This window comes from Gouania willdenowi, chromosome 7 (genome assembly GCF_900634775.1).
Source record: "Gouania willdenowi chromosome 7, fGouWil2.1, whole genome shotgun sequence".
In the NCBI taxonomy this organism is placed as follows: domain Eukaryota; kingdom Metazoa; phylum Chordata; class Actinopteri; order Blenniiformes; family Gobiesocidae; genus Gouania; species Gouania willdenowi.
In genome coordinates this window covers 27,328,061-27,345,864 of record NC_041050.1, presented here as the reverse complement: position 1 = coordinate 27,345,864, position 17,804 = coordinate 27,328,061, and the positions used below count along the sequence as shown (strand labels likewise).

Below are 17,804 nucleotides of genomic sequence, written 5' to 3'. Positions count from 1 at the left end.
ATTCCAGAGTGGATGAGGCAAAAAAATTCTAGATTTGGTTGATGTTAGAATGTTTCCACTTAAATTCACAGCTCTGACAAAAACATGACAGATGGCTGCAGCGCAAGTAAAGTTAAAAAGCATTAAACATTAAAGCTCATATGCTGAAGGAAAGCAGTGAATGGGGTCAGGTGCGTGTGGATGTTTGAGGAAACTCAGCGGAAAGCGAGGATTTCTGTGTTGCACCAGTAAATGGCGAGCTTTATCTTTACCCTGTTGTTCCATCTGCTTCTTTCTGAAAATCACATCCACACTGTTTGATCTCAGTTACCCACTAAACATCCGATGTCCACGGACGTCCAGATCACGTTCATAACGCATTGGTCGGTCTGGACCACATCTATATGACGTCCATAATAGGTCGGCATCTGAACGTCATGACCACGACCTCATCTGGACCTTGATATAACATTCAACGTTTGACGCAATTTCACATATGAAATTTAAACGTGTGTATGTGCTTCTGTTTATTAAAAATCATTATTCAGTATTATCCACAGTCAGTAAGTATATATCCAGGTGTACTTCATCAACATTCATGCTCTGCGATCTTTTTAAGAAATAATTAATGTCGAGCTCCCATTGAGCAAGTCTACGTTGAAACAACGTTGAGAAGACGTCTTTTTCGGACGTCATTTGGTCAACTAACGCACACACAACAAGAACGTCAAAATTGCATATATTTTTGATTTCGATTTTGGAGCAAATCAGTGAACCTGTGAACTCAAACCGAGCCAAATCAAGGTGACAAAATCAGCCGTTCTCCAGCCCTTCAGCCTGAGTCCAAGACTATACTAGTGTAAAAGCAGCCAAAGTCATGAAGAACAGTGGTTCTCAACTACCGGGTAAAAAGAAAAAAATCAAAGCTATTTAAAAAATGAAATGTTATTTAATGTTTATGAATGTTTTCCGGCAATTTTATTTGGAAAAATTGTCACTGCGGCTTTTGCACTAACATCTCCTTTACTTGACTGTGTTTGACTAGAACCAGTGCCGACATGGGGCCTGCACACGCCCCCATGAGACCCTTGCACATCTGTTTTATAATCATGTATATTTGTTTCCTGAAATTTACATTAGTAGCTGCACTTGTAAATGTGCTTTGCACTTCTCCATATGTTTGACCTTTAAAATCCACCGTTAGGCAGAACTGGGTGCAGATCCTTCAGTTTGTTGTGAATTGTAAAAAACAACACATCTCATCATCATATAAGCTGCATTCTAAATAAAGTAGCAGTGACGCATTGATGAAGTGAGTGCAATGAGGTTAAATGCCAAACTTAATTATCAAAAACAGAAGCAGAAATTGAGTGAAAGTGAAGTTTAAGGAGACGTTACCTGACAGAGAGGGTAAAATCCCCTGGGTTGCTCTTGCTTGGCCGGGCTAGGAAACTGCCGTGGACACCCCGGTTCAACAGGAGCTGCTCTGCCTCAATGCCAGTGATGTTGGGGTGGAACCACCTGGTAAATAAACAGAAAATCACTACATAATCCTTCTTGTAGCGACAGTAACCATATTTGAAATGATTGATGATGAAATATAAATGTACACAACTGTGATGCCTCGTCTGTTAGAAGCTCTCCTCCAACACTTATTCCATCTTTCTAGATTTACAGTGGCTGATATTCTTTAAGATCTTTTCCAAACCTTTACACATTTCAACTACAAATGTAAATGTATTTTAATGGGATTGTATCAGTGACGTGCAGTCAGGGTAGGCAAAGTAGGCAGTGCCTACCCAAGGGTGAATTGACATTTTGATTATTTGTTTTAATTTATTTTTCAATTTCCATCAGCCTATAGTACCTATAAGTTTGACAGTGTCAGCATTTTGTGCGTTTCATACACCAAATGACTAAACATTCTTATTTCCTGGTACGGCTGCACAGTCTCACTCTGCTGTAAGGCAGGAGGAGGCCACACCCTCTTCCAAAAGCACATTGCTGCTTTGCCTCTGTTCCCATAGCGTGTTTTTATGTGTTTGCACATGCGCAGTCAGTTCCCCAAAATGAAAACCATTTACGTAAAAAGGCAGCTCTCTTACCAGACCTTCAGCAAAGGAAAGGTCAGAAAATGTTTCGTACTTTTCACAGTGAATGGTACAAAAGGAAGGATTGGCTTTGTGGATGCTCCTCACTGAGGCTGTTTCGAGTTGTTGTTGTCATTTTCTCTGTGTTTCTGTTTCCAACACAAACAACGGATGCGCTGCCTTGTCATGAGATATATCTTGAGAGTGTATGGAGGCTATATTGAATAATTGCCTATGTTTCTTTAAAGGTGTTTTACAATGCTGTTGAACACTTGCCAGCAGAAACATATGATATTGTAATTGGTGGTCTCGATTTGCAAAGTGCCTACCCAACCATAGTGGTCATGGCACGTCACTGGATTGTATGTGATAGGACACAATGTACTGATTGACTGTAAAGTGTAACGTCTTCAGTCAATACTTCGTAGAGTCGTAATCACAGCAGAAAGTCTTTAGGTATTTATCTCTACAGCTCAACACATCTACAGACTCACGTTTTTGCCCCTGTCTCAAGTCTTCTGCAGACTCTAAAAGGTTTTCCTCCAACATTTCCCAGTATTAGTTCCCATCTTCCCATCAACTCTGACCAGCCTCTCTGTCCCAGCTGAAGAAATGCATCACTACAGCATGCTGCCACCACCAAATCTCACAGTGGGGATGGTGCATTTGGGGCATTTTAGTTCAAAAAGTTTTGTTTTGTTCTAATCTGATCAGAGCACCTTCATCCACCTTTCTGCTCCAAACATGAATTCTTATAACTCTGTTTCTACAAAGATTCCATAAAAGCCTGATTTGTGGATTGCACGACTGATCTTTGTACAAATCCCTCACAAAACAGCTGTATTTAAACTGTGATTAGAATGCAGACAGCGGGAACTCTATTTACTCATTAGATGATTTCTTAAGGCACCTGGGTGCACTGGATATTACTAATGTGTATCAGAATTCAAGGACTCAATACTTTTACAACCCATAATTTTCAATTTTCTATCTTTTATATATATATAAACTATTTTTCATACTCTTTATAATCAGACGTCACATTGCGCTGGTCTTCTACATGAAGTCCCAATAAAATACTTTACATTTGTGGTTGTAACGTGACACAATGTGGAAAAGTTCATGGGCTACAGATAAATTCTAATCCTTACAGTCTAGGTGTGTCACTCTTAGAAAGCAAATATCTAATGACTTATGTGGTGACACATTAAAAGTGAACTGTAGACAAATTTTTCACACAGAAAAATATCAAATATGCACAAAACACAAAAAAGCTTTATTGCAACATTAGACCAGTTGAGTTCAGTACTGCTCTCTGAGAGAGTGAAATGGAAGAGTGCAAAAGCCAATCAGTGACTGCACATTGCACACAACCTCTACGTTGTGACCTGCTTCAAGAGGAAAAGAGTCTAGCGTTTACAGTGCAGCTAAGCTACAGATAATAATTATTACATGTTGTTGCAAAACACCATGGGTAAATATTTACCCTATCCTCTTCTTAGGTATGTTGGCTGATCTTTGTTGTGCACCCCTGCTAGCCTGCATACATTTGGGACCTCTCTAAAGTGGATCACATTAATTATTGACCAAACACCCAGAGAGCACATGCACCCTGTGTTAGTGAGACACTCCTCAGCTAAAAGCTGTGTGATGCATGAGGGGAAAGAGTGCGACGGGAGTGCAGGGAGGTCCCAGTGAATGGCTTTGTGTCAGCTGTGTGGATTTAGAGCTTGTGTTTAAGCAGGGATCACTGGGTTAAACTCCCTAACTACCGTGCGCCATTGCTGTCTAATCCCATACACCATTAGCCATCCAGGGGACAGGGTTAGGTCAAAGGGCTCTGAAAAATGGTTTTATAATGCAAACACACACAAGGAGGTTTTTAGTACCAACAAAAGTCATTAACGTATTAGCCACCTGCAATTTTCACTACTTTCCAATGACTTTACCAGACCAAACATATACCTCATTATCACAAACCAAAGCTGCTTCACCTCATAACTCACATTTTTAAAAATGTACCCGTATGTCATCCAAAGGTTGTTCTCATAAAACTTTTTGATAGGGATTCACACACAAACAAAAGGTGAAGGTAGAAATTGTCGCTTGCAAATTACTAAAAAAGAAAAAAAAGTAGGGGTGCACCGATTGCAAATTTCACCAATTTTTTAACAGCCTGATCTGCCGATTCCGATTTCTTTTTATAACAGAGTATACACCTTAAATGTTCCATCTTATTTCATGTTTATGTAAAACATTGAACAATCTCCATGAAACGATACAAAATTGTTGTTTTAACTGCACATGAGGTAGTTATCTCAAATGAAAATAAAAAGTTTAGAACAATAAAAAATACTTAATTATATCAGTTCCTTTAGTCTTTCATTTTTCACATTTTAAAAACAAATGAAACTTGTCCAACAGGTTACACTGCAGACCTGTTTTGAGCTCTTTGCCAAAAAAGTGCACAGCAGTATTCTGGTTTTACAAATAAAAAACAGCTTACAGGATAAAAGCTCCTAAAAAAGAAAACAGGTTGTTGTCAAATGGTAAACTTCAGAAAAGTTTCACCCATTGCATTGTGGGATTTAATGTCCCGTGGTAGAACGCAAAGACAGTATCGAAGTGTTTTTTTTAAACATTCTTACCGTGATTTCTTCTTCATCAGACAAGACAGTGATTTGTTTAACGTCATTTTTGTCCTGCTTTGTTTATTGTGTTCATTTTGATTTCGGCCACAATGTCAACATCTGTCATTGTTTTAACTTTCAATCCAAGAAAACAGCAGTGTTTTCTCAGGCACATTGACATAAGCAGTGGATGAGAAGAACTTTGGATTAAATACAACTACAGTTTTAAAAATACAATTTTTGTTGTTAAAGGGACAAAATGCGACTTTTTTGGCATCATTTTGTCAAAAATCCATAATCATCTTTGAGCATATTTTAATCAAAGTGTTCTGATTGGACAGTGACTCTCTTCTCCTGGCCCTGTAAAATGACACGGGATGAATCGTGTGTAAACCAAAAGAAGCTTATTCAAGGTGAATTAATTTTATAATCTGGATGCAGATTGCGGAGTGGTTATCAGCCCGTTCAGAGCGGCAGGCAGCTGGGATCACAGCAGCCTCTGTGTGATCTCTGGTGGGGACGAGCTGACGGCAGCAGCCACTGCTCAGGGCAGTAACTACAGAGTGATACGTGTATTCATGTTAGAGTCTCTAAAACACCCGAAAATCTACAATAACACAAGATAAAGTCCATACACTTGTCACTAGTCTATATTGAGAAATAAGTCAAGAAGAGCGTTCACAAAAGACACCGGAAAGGGAGGTTGAGTTTCGGTTTCAAAACGGAACGGGGAGAGGATTCCGCAAACTGCAGCTTTAAGTAGCTTTTAAAAGCTTTGCTTTTGTCTGATGCCTGTAGATTTATACCTTATATCTGTAAAATTTGTAGACCTCCATCATAAGGTGTTTCACTCCAAGATGTAGATTATACAGCTTTAAAACAAGTTCTCAAGCAGCAGAAACATGCAGGGTAAAGGGTTTCTATAGACAACTCTAGATCTATGCTGGCTGGTAGCAGACAGATATTCATGTGCGCCAAAGATCTGTGACAGCCATATGAAGTTGAACATAATGCACTGGTGTCACTCAGCTTTTCAGAGCAGGAAAAAAAGTTGAATAACTTCCAAAAAACTTTATTAGGAGATTGTGTTTCTATTTGCTGCTTCTGACAGCAATTTATAGTCAACATGCCAACTTTACAACCTAAATGAAGCAACAGCTGCTGTCTGGTTACAGTGTAACTATAACGCAGAGTCGCTTTGAAAGACTGTTGATTATTACTTTGAAACGTATTGTTCTGTAGAGTACATGTACAGTACTTAATTTGGGTTTACTAGAGGGTGAGTGCACTTTACGAGAGAAGCAAAAAGTGACACTAGCACTACTAAATGTAAAATTGTTCACTAGCAGAAGGGAAACATATCGGGCAACAAGATATTGCAATATTAAAACGTCCCAAGATTATTCAAACCGAGTACGAGTAGTATCGCGATATATAAGAAAAACATACAATCTACTACATACCAGATTGTTATGGTTTGATATTGTTTTTTATATTCCTACGGAGTTGACAAGGTCATACCTAGAGTAAGTATGTCCAGAGTTAAAATCAAATAAAATCTATGGTTATTTTTCAGATATTCTTTCGCATCGTTACCATGAGCTCATTATCATCTATCGTATTGTGAAGTCAGTGAATAGTCAAGAGTACTTTTAGTAAACTAAGTTCTCTTGAACTAATAGTAAGCCTGATATACTAATAATAAGGGGGCAGTGAAATGTAAATTCTACTAGTCACTAGTACTACTAAGTACACAAAGTGTAGATGATTTACTTTACTAGTAAGGTCTGCTCACAGACTAGTGCCCCAAAAACCTTTAGTAGTGCTGATTTTAGTTTATTAGTACTTTTGGCTTTACTCCCAGTAAAGCCAAAAGATGAACGAGTAGTACTAGTAGGCCTAATGCAAATTAAGTAGGAGGGAATATAACCAAATCCAGCTCACTGATTGGTTGTAATGTTTTTGAAAGCCAATGGCAAGCCTGTATTTGTTTTTCCACGCCCCCTTATTAGCATATTATGCTCACTAGTAGTACTAGTGACCTGCGCATTAGTAAAGCATAATTGAGTACAAAGAATCCAAATTTGAGGTTTGAACTTTCTCGGCTATATACTGTACTTATTTATCCTGTGCAAGGTCTGCCTGTTTTATTTACTCAGAAACCCTGATTCAAAGTCTTTGACCTTAATATTATACCTGACCTTTTTAGGCCAAGTACTACATTTAGAATGCATTTATGTCATATCCATTTCTTATGTTTTCTGACACTAAAGCCTGCTGGAGAATAACAGAAAAGAAAGAAAAAAAATCACTATCTGTCCATCAATATGTTAGATATTTTTGTCCCTTTAAATGAGGAGCGATTGACATTCAGTAAATCTAAATCTATAACACTAGAAACTCAGCTTGGCAGCATAATTTCAATTGTCACACAGTCCTAAAGATGAAGAGATTGGACTAAAGGAATAAATCAAAGTGACTGACAGCTTGTCTGTCATAGAGCAGTCTGACCTGTTTGGGCTTTGACCGAGGGGAAACATGAGAAGAGTGAAAGAGGAGAAGCAGCAGCGATACCAAGCTCCAGTTTACAAAGTGAAGGAATGACAATACCAGCAGCTTTCCACTGAATGGAAAACTGGCATCTTGTATGATACAGTATAAAACTTCCTGGTTTGCTGACGTAAGTCCGAGCCATCAAAGACATCTGACAGACTGACAGACCAACACACACACCAGGCGTCTGACCTAGACACTTCCTCTCATTTTACAAGTTGTGGAAGCAGATTATATGGGGAATTTTGGGGGGTGGGGGCGGGATTCATACTTAATGAAAATAAGAGGATTAGTCACAAATACATGTAAGAGCCAAGGGTGAATTGGATAAGATTTTGACTGTGACAATAAAACTTCATTTTCACCACTTTCACAATAGATATCAAGGTCCTTATGCTTCTTCCTAATATTTTAGGGGGGGACACTAGCAAAGCTGAGACGGGGGGCTCGAGGAACGGGTGCTTCACGGCCGGGACAACGCCAACACTCCGCTGGAGTGGCTTCACTTATTGCCTGCTTTGGGTGAACCATGTGTGTGTGTTTAAAACAGAAATAAATTTGCATTAGGAATTAAGTGTTTACAAGGTCAGTTTAAAGAGGATTTACCTTTTATTCTGAATTAAAGAGGAATTAAAGCTCCCATGTACACCAACCATGAAAAAGCTACTTTAACTCCCACTGTTCTATAGCAAGACATACTTCCTACAGGCACTGCACTAGTGAATGTTGATAATGTGACCCTCAGATTAGACAGTGATCAATGTTGCCCATTTCTGTTGTAGAGCATCAAGCACTGATGTTGGACGAGAAGGCCTGGCCTGCACTCTCTGTTCTAGTACTTCCTTGCTCTTTGCCTGTTGGTAAACAACAGTCATAGCTGAATTCAATAAAGAAATCAGCTACAATGTACAATCCAAAAAACTAAGTGGAGTTTAGTTAATCTGATACATAAAGTGACATTTTTTATAAATACTCCATTTACAACTATAGCTGGATTGTGTGTTGAGTATTCGGACTGCAGATTTAAGCAATAGCTATCTACAAATTTTATTAAAAGCTAATCAAAGAACTGTTCCAATGAAGTCAATACAGTTATTTCACATCGTCAAATGTAAAGCGTGATTTTAATGTATTGGAGGTTTATTCCATTTTTGACATTCTCAAACATTGTAATACCAGCTCACAATTACAGACCTCTGGATCCACTGACAGGTCACGGGTGTCAGCTGGTGCACAGATTACTTGAAGTATTGTTTTTGATTCTACACTAATTCATACTGGGGGGGAAAAAAACAATGAGAGCGGGCACAAAAATGCCTTATGTCGCTAATCCATTTGCAATCCCTCATTGGAGTGCTGCTGTCATCTGTCAAATCAGAAAACAATGGAGGCAGGCGGCGGATCTATGTCTCAGACAACTAACAGGAGCTACAACCGCACAACTGGTCATCTTTACAAGAGGTAACGGCGGCAAAACAAAGTGTCTTTGAACAAATATCAAACAAAATCTGAGAACTCCAGTATGATACTCTGCAACAACCTTTACTGCAACACGCAAACAGAAGGACTAAGGCAGTGCACTTGTTTGCAGGCAGTTCTACCAAACCTGGTTTTCACATGTTGCCCCCCACCCCACCCCACCCCACCCCACCCATATTTTTCCCTCGTTACTAATGTGCAACAATGACACAAATGCAGGTTAAATAAAGAGAAAAATATAAAATATACTAAAATTTAATAGGATCATTACAGGCCTACCTCACCATTGTGGTCCAAGGTCTGCCACAGAATCATCACACCCCATCCCCGACCCCCCGCCCCCATCCCGCCTCCTGCTTCAACAGCCTCAGATGTTCAGACTTTAGTAATCCAATACAGGGCACTGTTACACAAGGGAGGGATGGAGACACGGAGACAAAAGGGGGAGGGTGGAAGAAGTGCTTGGAAAAGTGTTACTGGGTTAGACGGAGTGAGTAGAGGGAGGCGGGGGGGGGGGGGGGTACAGTGAGAGAGAAACAAATTAGAGAGTGTTGAAAAGGGGAGAAATAAAAGGGGTGGGTGCTTTTAATCTGGGATTGGGGTGAGCGTGAACATGTCTACCTGCAAGACCTCACAGACAATGTAACAGAACCCCCCCCCCCAACACACACACAAACACTCCTCCCTCACTGTCCATCAGCTTCACCCTGTCTTTACCTTAACAACCCCACAATTATAGAGCTACCCCAAATCCTGACTTTAACACATCCATACAGGATTAGGCTTTCCCAGCATGTCTGATAAAGGTGGGCATACACAGTAATGTTTAGCCCATTTTGAGCCAATTTTTCACACGTACGACTATTTTTTGATCGGGCTGAGTCTTGGCTAAATTGTGTGTCATGCAAGATGTAGTATACATGAAGTCACAAGAAGCGATTAACACCTCACGACCAGCTCCAGATCAGCAATCGTATGTTTGCGAGAAAATCAAACTCATTTGAAATCCTGGTCCCCTCTCGTGAAGGCACTGTACTGTTGACGCAGTGTCAGGAAGACACTGCACAATGCACACGTGTGAACACCGTAAGACCGCTGTAGAAGACAAACTGTACTGCCCACGCCTCAGAGTTCTTCTTGTTATTTTTACACTGCATTTGCGGGTACAAGACTCTGACGTACAGTGTGAGCGGTCAGGATACGTCAAAATGTTGGTCCGTATAGTTTGAGAACATGAATCGTGAGCTACAAACATTCGGACTCTGCAATTGAGTTGCACAATTTGAGTTGGAGCTGAGTACGAGTGAGCACAGTGTATGCCCGCCTTAAGCAGGTGCTTTACACAGCAGTGTTGCCCTTGCCCTTTGCAATGTTAAAACCTCCAATTCAGCTATTTTAGCCTTTTTTTGTTTGGACTATATATTTGTGTTTGAGTGGGTTACAGACCGTCAAGTGAGTTGGAAAATTAATACAGCACCAGATTTACATTTGGTATTTTATAACTAATAAAAATCAAAGACAGCTTCAGTGTTGACTTTTACCATTATACGTATAGGCACTCAACACATAACTCACAGGTAAGAAGGTTGAAGTTCATCTTTCAACACAACATTACATTACATTATATTCGAAGGAATTCAGAGCTGGCAAGAGATTATTTTTTTAAGGCCAATTTTCATGGATCAATAAATTGAAGATCATTTACTCACAAACAAATTAAAGTTTAAACTGCTGCTCGAAAGTCTGTTTTGATCTCCACTGTAAACACTTATTGACAGTTAGAAAAGTTTTGTGCATTACATTGAGGAATGAGGAGTCCCGTAGACATTTGCGTACTTGCACAGAAGTTGTTGCTGGGGGGGGGGGGGGGGTCTGGCATGCTCGGTTGGAGAGAGGTTGGAGAGGGCGTTAAGAGAGAGGTCATTTAGGCTAGAGAGGGACCGGAGAGGGTCCCATTCCTCTCTCAAACACTCCCTCTATGTCTGCTTCTTCCCTTGTGTGTTTGCTCCTGTACTCCTTCTGGCTTTTGTCTTGCAGGTCCGTGGGATCCTCAGTGTGGAGTTACAGAGTCTCAGCGGCTCTGTCTCCACCCTTTCCTCTGCACACACCCAACACAGCATAACGTGGATGGCTGTTCATCATAGGAATGGGATCCACACAAGGTTCCTGCTGCTTAACAGAAGGTTTTCCTTGCCGCCATGATGAATTCATGTTGGGTGTGGGATACATATGTATGTGTATATACGTATATATGCATATGTGTGTATCCATAAAATGAAGAGTCCGTCCTTAAGACTGCTCTACTGTAAAGTGCCTTGAGATACCATTGGTTATGATTTGGCGCTATACAAATGAAGATTGATTGATTGATTGATTGATTGTTTTACTTCATTCTTACTGTGATTTCTTGTGTTTCTTCAAGGAGGACAGTGATTGGCTGGAATCCATTTTTGTTCTAGTTTGTAATGCACGTCACTTTTCTGACAATGTCAAGTGTTTATATTGAAAATCCAGACAAACTTTTGAGCAGTATTTTTAACCTTTTATATCTTTTTTCAAGCAAATGATCTTGATGTATGAGGCCTACACTATGTCTTTATTCAATAAAAAGAAATTATCGTCTTCAGCAGCTTTACCTTTTAACATTTAATTTCCTGTTCATAAAAAATGCAGCGAAAAATATTTGGCTGAAATGAAGACAATAAATTTAAGTCAAACACTGAGTGTAACTATTATCCTTGTACAAAATAAAGACCATTTTCAATCACAGCCACAAGGTCAATCATTAAAGGACCCATGTTAAGCTAAATTGACTTTTCTGTGCTTTAAACATCATAAAGTGCTATATGGGCTTCATACACATGGCCAAAGTGTTTTATTCATTGATTCCCTCAATCGTTAGTTAGAGGGTGATTTTCTCCTTTCTTACTGCAGGGTGAGCCCAAACACCTCGCTCCAATTTGATGACGCGTTCCCACTTTAATGACAAATTTGATGCGGCACTGAGCTGGAGAAGCCGCGCCTCCAGCATTTCAGTAACCTTCGCACAGTGCTATGTATGTATTTTCTACAGTCTATGTATGTACCAGTGAACGCCCAGCTCCCACGCCCTGTCTCGTGTTTATAAAGCAGCATGAGCTCGGCTACAAAGTGGGTGGAAGGAGGGCGGGCCGCCCTCAGGCCCTACATCACCAAGGGAGGAAGAAGTCAGTGTCCCGTCTATAGACACGCCTACTCATTAATATGCATAAGTAGGCCACAAATCAGCCTGTTTGTGTAGAGTTGTTCAGAAAGTGACTTTTCAGAGGCTAAAACTCTGGAAAACAGGCGAGTTTGGGAAAATAAACCTCAAATACTATGTTTTTGGGGTTCTTAGAACAAATGGAGATGGTGAAAAATAGCATGATATGGGACCTTTAAGGACAGACAGAAAGAATATTTCCTTGACATTGGTTTTCTTAAAGGCCAATTTGAATAGCTTGTCTCCATTAGCTCACTTAAGTCATTTCGCTACATATTTGCAAAGACCACTTCTACAATAAAATTCTACAGTTGTAAGATAGACAGATGTGAAATTCTTCACGCCATTAAAAGCATAAAGGACACTTAGCCCCTTAATATTCTCTTCGCTAGCTTTTCTCTTTCACAATTCTACCGTCGAAGTCACACACTTTTCCTGAAATGTCACTTATGCAATTGAAAGTGAAACTATCTCCCTCTGAAGTCGATTTTCCGGGTAGACAATTACATTTAAAGGGGCAGTATTATGAAAAAATCACTTTATAAAGGTTTTGCTACAGTTATATACATCTCTTTAGCCTCACTCAGAGGGTCAAAGTTGGAAAAGTTCTGCTTTCTCCCTCCCTTGTTATACCATATTTTGTAAAAAGCCAGCTCCAAACGGGTGAGTTGGATTAACAAAAGTGGACTAAAAGAGTGTTGAAGAGGGTCTGCTTTTATAACACTTCTTTATTGCTGCTCCCTCTCTAGCATACAGCTCTCAACGTGTGTTCACTCCCAGTACCTTTTACTTCCTGTTTTACGGCTGGCAGGATTTGCTCACTACACATAACCATATGTGACAGCTACCCATTTCAGTTATTCTCAATAACTCTAACATGAAAACAAATAAACAGTAATAATCCCATTTTATCGAACAGCTACTTTAGACTTTAACAACACTTAAACGTTTAGTTTCAAGTCACACTTAAAATTTCTTAACAATACAGGTTAGCTTCATAACTTTTGTCAGAATTGGTTTTCTCTGTAAACTAAACTCAGGATATTAATCATCAGCAAATGTCACTCAACTCAAACATATCAACATAGCTTCAAATACAAAATGCTCCATGACAACCAGAAACATTGTTCTTCACACACATTAAACTAATTTCTTCTTTTTTTACTAGTTCAGCCTGACCAGGTGGAGGCCCGGCTCTGTGTTTGTGTGCACACAGGATCAGTTACTTCATTCTTTTTGGAGGAAACCCGTCACAGTGTGTCGACACCTGCAGACTGAGGATATACACCTGCACCCACCATGGGAGCTGGTTGGTCAGACGTTGCAGGCTGAAGAGGGTCCTATTTGGCAGCTGTACCACTCCTCCCTGCTTCTCGATGATGTAGGACCTTGTTGTAACAGACTCTTTTCACACAACAGCTGGTATCTTCCAAGCCTTTTCGTGGTCCAGCTTTGTGAAAACTGTTCCCTGGACGAAGTGCCTGTAAACGTCTGGCACCGTTGATTATAGTAGAAAGCTTGTTTAGCCTTCTCACTAGCATCTTTCTGTTCAACAGTCTTCTTGTTGGGCCATTTGGGCCGAATATTTCTCTCAAGTATAGAGAGTGTTCTGATTTTTCTCCCATCAGCAGTTCTGCAGGACTGAACTTCATAATGGAACATGGGCTGGAGCGATAGTACATGAGAGCTATCAGTGGGTTTTTCTGATCTTCTTCGCGGTCTGCACCGTACTTTCAGCATGATTCTTTCCCTGAGGGTGATGGGGGCTCGATGTAACGTGAGTGAAGTCGAGTTGCTGTGCCAGCTCTCTGAATTTTGCACTGGAAAACTGAGATCCTTTGTTATCCACCAACTCCTCAGGGATCCCAAACCTAGAAAAGGTCGCTTTCAGTCTCTGCACCACTTGAGCGCTGGTTGTAGATGGAAGATGCAGTATCTCTAGGAAACGTGAATAGTGATAATTGTGTTTATCATATTCACACAGGTCGAGAGCAATCTGCTTCCATGAACGATTGGGTAACAGTGTGGAGATAAGAGGCTCCCTCTGCTGAGCTCGCTTCTGTTCCTGACAAGTCTGACATGACACTACAGTGTTCTTAACCTCAACAGACTGACCAGGCCACCACACTGATGCATTAGCTTGGTCTCTGCACTTTGTCAGCTCCTGGTGTCCATCGTGTATCTTCTGTAAGATTTCAGCTTTTAATCTTCTCAGAACGACGATTTTGTTTCCCCTTATGAAGAAGCCATTAGCCACTGATAACTCATTTTTCACCTTCATGTAAAACGTCTGACGTTTGAAGGAACGTTGGCAGCATATTTAGGCCATCCTGACCTGATGAGTCTGGTGACAGCCTGTAGTTCACTGTCCGCTGCTGTTGCCATTCTTATACTATTCATCTTGGTTGGGGATGCTGGGATGCCTTGCAGTACTGTGGCCACATAGCATGCTACATCCTCCACCATCCTGTGTCAGTCCCATCTTTTGCGTGTGTTTGAGGGCTGCGGGACAGGGCATCCTCTGCAACAAGAGTTTTACCTGGTACGTATTCAGCTACAGGATTGTACCATAGCAGTCTCATCAGCAGACGTTGGCATCTCACAGGGACGTTGTCAAGGCTACGATTATTGATTAATGGAACCAATGATTTGTGGTCAGTCTCCAGCCTGAACCGATCTAAGCAGCATAAATATTTGTCAAACTTCTCACATGCCCACAGGCCAGCCAGACACTCTTTTTCGATCTGCGCGTAGTGTTTTTCGGCTTCTGTGAGACACCTGGAGCAGTAGGCTATGGGCTTCCACTATTGGAGGAGCACACCCCCTAAGCCGTAGCTGCTAGCATCAGCAGACACCACTGTGTGCTTAACAACATCATAGAAGGCAAGGACTGGCGCTGTTGTCAGCAATTGTTTGATCTTCTGAAAGGCTGACTGTGGTGAGTGACCCCAGGCCCAGGCGTTCTTGCCCCTCAGCAGTTCATACAGCAGCTGACCTATTGTGAAAAGGTTAAAGACGTACTTTTTCAAGTAATTCACCATGCCCAGGACCCTCTTCAGCTCCTGAACATCTCCTGGTGGCGCTAACTGATAGAGTGCTTTTATTTGGTCTGGGTCTGGCCTGACCCCTGACTGGTCAATAAGATGTCCCAGAAAGCGTCGTGAGTGTTGAGTTTTAACCCAGCTGACTCAACTTCCTGTATCACCTTCTTGAGCCTAGCGTCATGTTGTTCCATTATGGCTACATAAGGATGTCTTCCATGAAAACTTCATCCCTTTCCAGGCACTGCAGAGTTTTTAACATTTTTTGTTGGAAGATCTCAGGCGCGCTGGAAATCCCAAAGGGTAATCTTTTAAACCAGTACCTGCCAAAAGGTGTAATGAAGGTTGTTAGCCTGCAGCTGTCTGGATGAAGAGGGATTTGGCAGAACCCGCTCGCAGCATCTAGAGAGGTGAATACAGCTGCTCCACTCAATGCGGAGGTCTGAGGTGGGTAAGACATCATTTTCTTTTTAGAGACTAATTTAGTTTCTTTAAGGCTACACAGATTTTGGCTTTGCCAGTGTTTTTCTTCAGAAACGGCACCATGGACGCACACCATTCAGTTGGCTGTGTGACCCGCTCAATGATGTTGTCTCTCTCCATCCAGTGAGGTTCCTCTTTTAGTTTTTGTAACATTGGAAAAGACACAGTATGCAAAACATACAGTTGAGTGTCATCTTTTAGCTGTATTTTCACTGGTTCAGTTTTTAGGGTGCTTGCTGAAATGTGCAGGTAGCCTATGTTACCTCATCCACCCACCGTACTATGTTCATTTTTACTAACAGGTTAGCTGATGAAATTGTTGACACTCTGGCCCTGGACTACATATGCTTCTAGTGGGTATTTCTTTCCCTTGTAGCAGACTGTAGCATCTATACGGCCAAAACACAATAGTTCACCACCCGGGCTGTCTAATGAAATGTTGGCTGATTTCATTTTCTGAAATGATTCTTCACTTTGCACACTGACATCAGCACCTGTGTCTATTTTAAATTTGGTGGAATCTACCTGCAGCTGCACAGTAGTTCACCACTGCTCTTTTTCCTTTGCACTGTTCACTGAACCTAAATAAAGTGATGCTCCATCAGCCTGCTCAGTCTCTGTGATTTGATTCACTGATCTGTTGCGGCTGCGGCACACCCTGGCCCAGTGTCCCATTTTATGGCAGTGATTGCATGTGGATCTGCCTGCAGGGCATCTTTCATCTTTGTTGTGTGGTGCTTTTCCACATTTTCTACATTTATTGTCCTTTACACCCCCTCTTCTGTCTTTAAATTTGCTTTGTTGTTGCTGTGTCCCGCCATTTTTATTCCATTTGTGTTGTACCTCTTGTACTGATCCTGCCGAGTCTCCCTGCTGGCCAACTTGAGCTGCCACCTCCTCGAACTGTCTGATTGTCTGTATCGTCAGTGCGAGCGTCAGGTCTGGCATTAGCTGCAGTCAACGTTAGAGCTCTTTGTCCACTATCCATTCTGTCGACTTATCAAAAGGAAAGTCCATAGGTGGATTAAACTTTGACATCTCGTCTGCAGTCCGTGGCTCACTTTTCTGTGACACCGGCCACTTCTGACACCATGTAAGATGAACCGAAGCGGGTCTGCTTTTACAACACTTCTTTATTGCTGCTCCCGCTCTAGCATACAGCTCTCAACACGTGTGTTCACTCCCAGTACCTTTTACTTCCTGCTTCCTGCTTTACGCTGCCGTAAAGCAGGGTTGTAACACCGCTGCAATCCCCAAACACACTAGGATCTGCTCCCTATATTAAAATATGTGACAGACTAACACCTTGAAAGGACTATTCCTGTAATAAGTAGTGGAAAGGATGACAAAAAAAGTGACATAGCAGCTCCAGTGAGTGTTTGAAGCAGCTGACTCAGCTGATTGACTCCGCTGCTGCTGCCGCACACTCACCCCGAGACAGTGTTTGTCTGACTCACAATCACAATAGCTGCTTAAATAGCCATGTTTTTCAATGTAATGCAGTTTTTTGGCTGAAAACAATCACAAAATTTTGTGGATAGCAAAAAAAAATTGCTAGTGATCAGCTGTTGTGTGGAGTCACGCCTACTCATGAATATGCATAAGTAGGCCCCAAAACGGCCTGTTTTTAGAACTGCTCAGAAAGTCACTTTTCAGAGGGCTAAAACTCTGGAAAACAGGCTAGTTTGGGAAAATAAACCTCAGATACCGTGTTGTTGGGGTCCTTAGAACAAATGGAGCTGGGTGAAAAATAGCATATCACTGGACCTTTATTTTATTTGGATCTTTAGTCTGTTTATTGAAAGTTAAATACTAAAACACACAATGACTATGAAAATACACAAAAATAATCAAAAGAATTATAGAAATACACAAAATGACAACAAAAACACACAGACCTTTTGTTCTTTCCTATATTAAAACTCCAATTGGTCATTATTCTATATTCTGACATGAATGTTGATAATGGCCCCAGACACAATCACGTTTGTGGCCCCACTGCAACTAGTGTAGATGCAGGATCATGGGTAAAAAAAAATAATTATTCAAATAGTTGTAGGTTGGATGCACCTTTCTTCATGAATAATAATAATAAAGTTTTGGGGAAGTAGGAGGATAAGGGAACACACATAATTGGTAATGCTACTCTTTTTTGCTAGAGAATTGCACATTATGCTGCTTAAGAGGTCACTGTCAACATGTAAGTTTGAACAATTGTCTAATATGTCAAAGTCAAACATCTACAGCCTAGGTTTTCAAAGTGGGGGACGCAAATTGTCATAGGGGGTACGTAACAAAAAATCCTACA

The 17,804-nt window shown here is 40.9% G+C and overlaps 1 protein-coding gene across 2 annotated transcripts in view; it reads right to left on the bottom strand.

Moving 5' to 3' along the window:
- The window catches only part of ptpn11b (protein tyrosine phosphatase non-receptor type 11b), a 64,056-nt gene that overhangs the window by 34,400 nt on the left and 11,852 nt on the right, over positions 1-17,804 (bottom strand). For both annotated transcript variants that reach the window (XM_028453091.1, XM_028453092.1), the window contains exon 2: positions 1,378-1,500. In XM_028453091.1, coding sequence (XP_028308892.1) covers positions 1,378-1,500 — 123 coding nt within the window. The remainder of the gene's footprint in view (positions 1-1,377; positions 1,501-17,804) is intronic.